The 7,516-nt window shown below is 34.4% G+C and overlaps 1 protein-coding gene across 1 annotated transcript in view; it reads right to left on the bottom strand.

Moving 5' to 3' along the window:
* Positions 1 to 7,516, bottom strand: part of LOC107660403 (solute carrier family 22 member 23) — a 51,275-nt gene that overhangs the window by 29,813 nt on the left and 13,946 nt on the right. The window contains exon 2 of the mRNA XM_016449693.1: positions 622 to 725. Within this exon, the coding sequence (XP_016305179.1) occupies positions 622 to 725 (104 nt within the window). The remainder of the gene's footprint in view (positions 1 to 621; positions 726 to 7,516) is intronic.

The raw sequence follows: 7,516 nt of genomic DNA, 5'->3' as shown, positions 1-7,516 counted from the left end.
CACACACACACACACACACACACACACACACACACACACACACACACACACACACACTGTGTCAATTATCTGTCACTTTATGGGTTTCATGTTACATCCATCGAATAGATTAGGCCAGGGGTCATGAATTGCTAGTATGGCTTCCTGCGACGGAGTAATGCACATGTTGAAAGCTATAGAGGGCATGTTAATGTTTTACTCAAACATCTAGTTGTTCACAGACATGACATCAACCATATTTATGACCATCAGTGGGATAAAGTAATGCTGATGAATACAAACACACACACACACACACACACACACACACACACACACACACACACACAAATGTCGATCATAGGATTTGATCCATACCAAGTCCTTGAAAAGACTTTTCCAGATCTCAAGCTAACACAGACATTCACAGCAGGGTTCGGATCCAGAAAATGATTCATAAGAGGGACTACGAAGCAAACATCTGTGCAGAGTTCTTGTGGATTTATGGCCTGACATACACACTTTTGCATTTCCTCAGAGGGAGCACAAAGTCAGCATCTCATGGTTGAAACATAATTACAAATCAGTGACATGGTTAGTATTGATTCAGTAATGTGGGAAAATTTCTAGACATATACTCACCAATCTGCCAGAACTCCCAACACCAAGTATCCAAAGATGGAGCCCACCAACAGAGAGAATTTGGCAATATGAACCATCCAGGCAGAGTCACCCACTAGGTTCCACTGTCGGGGCAGAAAGACAGAGGCCTTATTATTAATGTGAGACATAATTCAACTTTTTATGTCACCATATGAGAGAACAGAGTTATTCTTAATTTATTATATTAATATTTTTTGTTCATTTGTTATTGTGATGTTTTTATGGAACAGCTGAACCTTTAGACAAAATATTGGACAGATCTGCCATTTTTATTTTTTAAATGTGTTCTGAGAATATGGATGTCACCTTCGAGGAGGAAAAACAAACAACTCACTTTTATTCAGACCTTTTTATTCAAAATCTGATAGCTTGTAAATTATGTAAATTAATGAGCTTTTATAACAGAATACATTATATATATATATATATTATATATATATATATATATATATATACATATAAGTATCAATCGTCACTTTATCCTAATATTATGTCTTAGTAAGATGATATTTCAATGCTTAGTTTGATCAAAGCTCAGTAGTTTCAAAACATATAATCCAATGCAATAAAGTGACTGAGAGATTAATAAATAATCATTCCTCAAAAGCCTGATGATCATATTTAAGACATTTGAACATGATATTTCTAAAAATGACTTATAACCAGGTAAAGTTTGTTTAGTCCAGTAAGTGTTCACATAAATGCTCATAAATCATGCTTCCCGTTTTCTATCTGAAAACCACTGGCTATCAAAACTCTATAGGTCAAACTCTGTAAAATCCGCACTTTTTGCACTTTAAATGTGCTATCAGAGCACAAACACAAAAAAATCTATTATGCAATCTATTATGCTGAACAAACACTTTCAGGGCAGGACATTCTAAGATATAAAACAGATAGGCGCAATGAATTATACATCACATTTTCTAAAGGAACATAATAGAATCTACTAGCTGTATTGTGTTATAATGTATTCTAATCAGGGTTTCTGAATGAGCACTTGGGTTTACTGGGTTTCCCCTGAAACTAGCCCAGGATCTGTTTCCTCTATTGTGTGATGATTGCGCCGCACCCATCACATGCTTCAGTATCACTCATGCTTTCAGATCAATGTCAGCTGCCAACCTTACCCACAAACATTAACTAGTCACACACAAACAGCTAATCAGCAGTTTCACCGTTATTTAATCAGGCAAGCCAATCAAGAATAAAGCTTCTTTAACAACATTAGGACAAAAACCTAAACTGGCAAACACACTGCTTGCATGAGTATATTTCAGCGTACTGAAAAACTACTATTAAAACATTCACAAAGTTTAAAATATAAGACTTTTTTTAACACAAATAAAATGCATACTGTATGTCCAGAACAAAACTATACAGTAAATCATGTATCTCGGATACTTGTTTAATTCAACAGGCTGCAGCACATATTCAACAACTAAAACTTTTTAAAGTTTTTAACTTTTTTTTACAAGTTTAAAATACTAAAGACATGTTTTATTAAATACATGCTTATGCATGGTCTAATACATCAATATACACAAATTAGAGAGGTCAACCAATACTGGATTTTGCTCATATGATAATAATGTTTAAGGAAAAGCAATAACTAGATTATTGTGCCGATAATCACAAAATCTATATATTGACAGGGTGACCCAGAGAATAGAGTTTATGTTGAAATAAATGGCAGATATAGTTTATTGTGTAAACAGGAAAGAAAGAAAGAAAGAAAGAAAGAAAGAAGGACAGACAGAAAGACAGAAAGAAAGAAAGAAGGACAGACAGAAAGAACGGAAAGAAAGAAAGAAAGAAAGAAAGAAAGAAAGAAAGACAGAAAGAAAGAAAGAAAGAAAAAAGAAGGACAGACAGAAAGAAAGAAAGAACGGAAAGAAAGAAAGAAAGAAAGACAGACAGACAAAAGAAAGAAAGACAGAAAGACAAAAGAAAGAAAGACAGACAGAGAGACAGAAAGAAAGAAAGAAAAAAAAGAAAGACAAACAGAGAACGAAAGAAAGACAAAAAGAAAAGAAAGAAAAGACAGACAGACAGACAGACAGACAGACAGACAGAGAGACAGAAAGAAAGACAGAAAGAAAGAAAGAAAAAAAGAAAGACAAACAGAGAACGAAAGAAAGACAAAAAGAAAAGAAAGAAAAGACAGACAGACAGACAGACAGACAGACAGACAGACAGACAGAGACAGACAGAAACAAAGACAGACAGAGAGACAGACAGAAAGAAAGAAAGAAAGAAAGACAGACAGAGAGACAGAAAGAAAGAAAGACAGAAAGAACAAAAGAGAGACAGAGAGACAGACAGAAAGAAAGAAAGGAAAGAAAGAAAGAAAGAAAGAAAGAAAGAAAGAACGGAAAGAAAGAAAGACAGAAAGAAAGAAATAAAGAAAAAAGAAGGTCAGACAGAAAGAACGGAAAGAAAGAAAGACAGACAGACAAAAGAAAGAAAGACAGACAGAGAGACAGAAAGAAAGACAGAAAGAAAGAAAATAAAGAAAGACAGGCGAAAGAAAGACACAGAAAACAAAAGAAAGACAAAAAGAAAAGAAAGAAAAGACAGACAGACAGACAGACAGACAGACAGAGAGACAGACAACAGAAAACAAAAGAAAGACAAAAAGAAAAGAAAGAAAAGACAGACAGACAGACAGACAGACAGACAGACAGACAGACAGAGACAGACAGAAACAAAGACAGACAGAGAGACAGACAGAAAGAAAGAAAGAAAGAAAGAAAGAAAGAAAGAAAGAAAGAAAGAAAGAAAGAATGGAAAGAAAGAAAGACAGACAAAAGAAAGACGGACAGAGACAGAAAGAAAGAAAGACAGACATAGAGACAGAAACAAAGAACAAAAGAGAGACAGACAAAGAACGGAAAGAAAGAAAGAAAGACAGACAGACAAAAGAAAGAAAGACAGACAGACAGACAGAGAGACAGAAAAACAGAGAGACAGAAAGAAAGAAAAACAGACAGACAGAAAGAAAGAAAGAAAGAAAGACAGAGAGACAGAAAGAAAGAAAGACAGACAGACAGAAAGAACGGAAAGAAAGAAAGAACGGAAAGAAAGAAAGAAAGACAGACAGACAGAGAGACAGAAAGAAAGAAAGACAGACAGAGAGACAGACAGAAAGAAAGAATGGAAAGAAAGAAAGAAAGAACGGAAAGAAAGAAAGACAGACAGACAGAGAGACAGAAAAACAGACAGACAGACAGAAAGAAAGAACAAAAGAGAGACAGAGAGAGAGACAAAGAACGGAAAGAAAGAAAGACAGACAGACAAAAGAAAGAAAGACAGAAAGAAAGAAAGACAGACAGACAGAGAGACAGAAAGAAAGAAAGACAGACAGACAGAAAGAAAGAAAGACAGACAGAGAGACAGACAGAAAGAACAAAAGAGAGACAGAGAGACAGACAGAAAGAAAGAAAGAAAGAAAAGAAAGAAAGAACGGAAAGAAGTTTTTTGTTGCAAAAATATATTCTTCTTAGATGTATTTATTCAGCTAGTGCATGGACACCTTAAACCAAACACAATGAAAAATGATCTTCAGGCATCATTTGCGGAGAAACACACCAGCAGAAACCTCTTATTGTTTTAATTGGTAATAATAATATTTCTTAATCGAGTGATTGGAACACACAAAAGAGCAAATAACATTATCACATCCAAACACTCTTAAAGACAGCACATAATTCAATATACAACATTTAAATATTATAATAAATTGGTAAATAAAATGACAATGAATAATAATAAACAAATAAGCTCATTCAGCTCCCATGTCATGATGCTCAGGTGTTTGGGCATCCAATATCACTGTTACTGATTTCAATATTTCCTGCTTATCACTTATTCATTTCCTGTGAGCCCACGCAAAGCCACCTGCTCAGGAAATAAGAACAACATGTCCTCCATCAGACAAGCACCGTGACGAAACAATCACAGGTAATAAAGAGTGCACCATTCCTCCTGAACAAAAAGATTCAGCTCCCAACACGCTTTTCCCATCCGTGAAGTGGATCGGTTGTCATGCCAACATATGCCAACACTGACAGGAAGAAACCCAGAGATGAAATGGAATGAAACCATGTGTGCAAAACTGATAGTGAATATGGCTAAACAGTCTAAATATTATGGGAAACCAATATGCTAGTAATATGTATGCTAATAAGCAACTAGTTAATAGTGAGAATTGGTCCCTAAACTAAAGTGTTACAGAGAAAAATGACCTAACCATCTGCCTTTGGCTCGAGACGCAGGTATAGGCTCCAGCATCCAACCACAGGACAAGCGCTTTGGAGAATGGATGGATGGATGGACCAAATCTGATTTAATGCTAAAACTAAATGACCAGATCCTCAAAGACTCAAACCAGCTGTAGTAGCTGTTAAGAACCTATATAATGCCACTAATTTTTGCTAGAATGGTGATGACGTTATCACTATCATTATTCTTATATCATCGTTATCCTAGAAATAGACTGGGATCTTATTAAGTTTCTAAGCCCTATAGGGAAGACCCTGATTTTAATCACAAGCTCACAGACCTTTCTTTCTCTTGGTGTTTCCCAGGATGAAAGTGTTTGGGATTTTGAAAGCAATCTTCATAACGGAAACTTGAGCTCAATCAATCCGAAAAATCACACATCTGACTGCTGAAGGAGAGACCAGGGGCTGGATTCACAAAACATTCTAAAGAATATAATTTCTTCTACTACTATCTTCGTATTAGAATTTGGCAATATGAACCATCCAGGCAGAGTCACCCACTAGGTTCCACTGTCGGGGCAGAAAGACAGAGGCCTTATTATTAATGTGAGACATAATTCAACTTTTTATGTCACCATATGAGAGAACAGAGTTATTCTTAATTTATTATATTAATATTTTTTGTTCATTTGTTATTGTGATGTTTTTATGGAACAGCTGAACCTTTAGACAAAATATTGGACAGATCTGCCATTTTTATTTTTTAAATGTGTTCTGAGAATATGGATGTCACCTTCGAGGAGGAAAAACAAACAACTCACTTTTATTCAGACCTTTTTATTCAAAATCTGATAGCTTGTAAATTATGTAAATTAATGAGCTTTTATAACAGAATACATTATATATATATATATATTATATATATATATATATATATATATACATATAAGTATCAATCGTCACTTTATCCTAATATTATGTCTTAGTAAGATGATATTTCAATGCTTAGTTTGATCAAAGCTCAGTAGTTTCAAAACATATAATCCAATGCAATAAAGTGACTGAGAGATTAATAAATAATCATTCCTCAAAAGCCTGATGATCATATTTAAGACATTTGAACATGATATTTCTAAAAATGACTTATAACCAGGTAAAGTTTGTTTAGTCCAGTAAGTGTTCACATAAATGCTCATAAATCATGCTTCCCGTTTTCTATCTGAAAACCACTGGCTATCAAAACTCTATAGGTCAAACTCTGTAAAATCCGCACTTTTTGCACTTTAAATGTGCTATCAGAGCACAAACACAAAAAAATCTATTATGCAATCTATTATGCTGAACAAACACTTTCAGGGCAGGACATTCTAAGATATAAAACAGATAGGCGCAATGAATTATACATCACATTTTCTAAAGGAACATAATAGAATCTACTAGCTGTATTGTGTTATAATGTATTCTAATCAGGGTTTCTGAATGAGCACTTGGGTTTACTGGGTTTCCCCTGAAACTAGCCCAGGATCTGTTTCCTCTATTGTGTGATGATTGCGCCGCACCCATCACATGCTTCAGTATCACTCATGCTTTCAGATCAATGTCAGCTGCCAACCTTACCCACAAACATTAACTAGTCACACACAAACAGCTAATCAGCAGTTTCACCGTTATTTAATCAGGCAAGCCAATCAAGAATAAAGCTTCTTTAACAACATTAGGACAAAAACCTAAACTGGCAAACACACTGCTTGCATGAGTATATTTCAGCGTACTGAAAAACTACTATTAAAACATTCACAAAGTTTAAAATATAAGACTTTTTTTAACACAAATAAAATGCATACTGTATGTCCAGAACAAAACTATACAGTAAATCATGTATCTCGGATACTTGTTTAATTCAACAGGCTGCAGCACATATTCAACAACTAAAACTTTTTAAAGTTTTTAACTTTTTTTTACAAGTTTAAAATACTAAAGACATGTTTTATTAAATACATGCTTATGCATGGTCTAATACATCAATATACACAAATTAGAGAGGTCAACCAATACTGGATTTTGCTCATATGATAATAATGTTTAAGGAAAAGCAATAACTAGATTATTGTGCCGATAATCACAAAATCTATATATTGACAGGGTGACCCAGAGAATAGAGTTTATGTTGAAATAAATGGCAGATATAGTTTATTGTGTAAACAGGAAAGAAAGAAAGAAAGAAAGAAAGAAAGAAGGACAGACAGAAAGACAGAAAGAAAGAAAGAAGGACAGACAGAAAGAACGGAAAGAAAGAAAGAAAGAAAGAAAGAAAGAAAGAAAGAAAGAAAGAAAGAACGGAAAGAAAGAAAGAAAGAAAGAAAGAAAGAAAGAAAGACAGAAAGAAAGACAGACAGACAGACAGACAGACAGACAGACAGACAGACAGACAGACAGACAGAAAGAAAGAAAGAAAGAAAGAAAAAGAAGAAAGACAAAAAGAAAAGAAAGAAAAAAGAAAGACAGACAGACGAAAGAAAGACAAAAAGAAAAGAAAGAAAAAAAAGAAAGACAGAAAGAACGAAAGAGAGACTGAAAGAAAGAAAGACAGACAGACAGACAGACAGACAGACAGACAGACAGACAGACAGAAAGAAAGAAAGAAAGAA

This window comes from Sinocyclocheilus anshuiensis, unplaced genomic scaffold (assembly GCF_001515605.1).
Source record: "Sinocyclocheilus anshuiensis isolate Anshui unplaced genomic scaffold, SAMN03320099.WGS_v1.1 scaffold1635, whole genome shotgun sequence".
Taxonomy (NCBI): domain Eukaryota; kingdom Metazoa; phylum Chordata; class Actinopteri; order Cypriniformes; family Cyprinidae; genus Sinocyclocheilus; species Sinocyclocheilus anshuiensis.
This window is presented reverse-complemented; position numbering and strand designations above follow the sequence as displayed.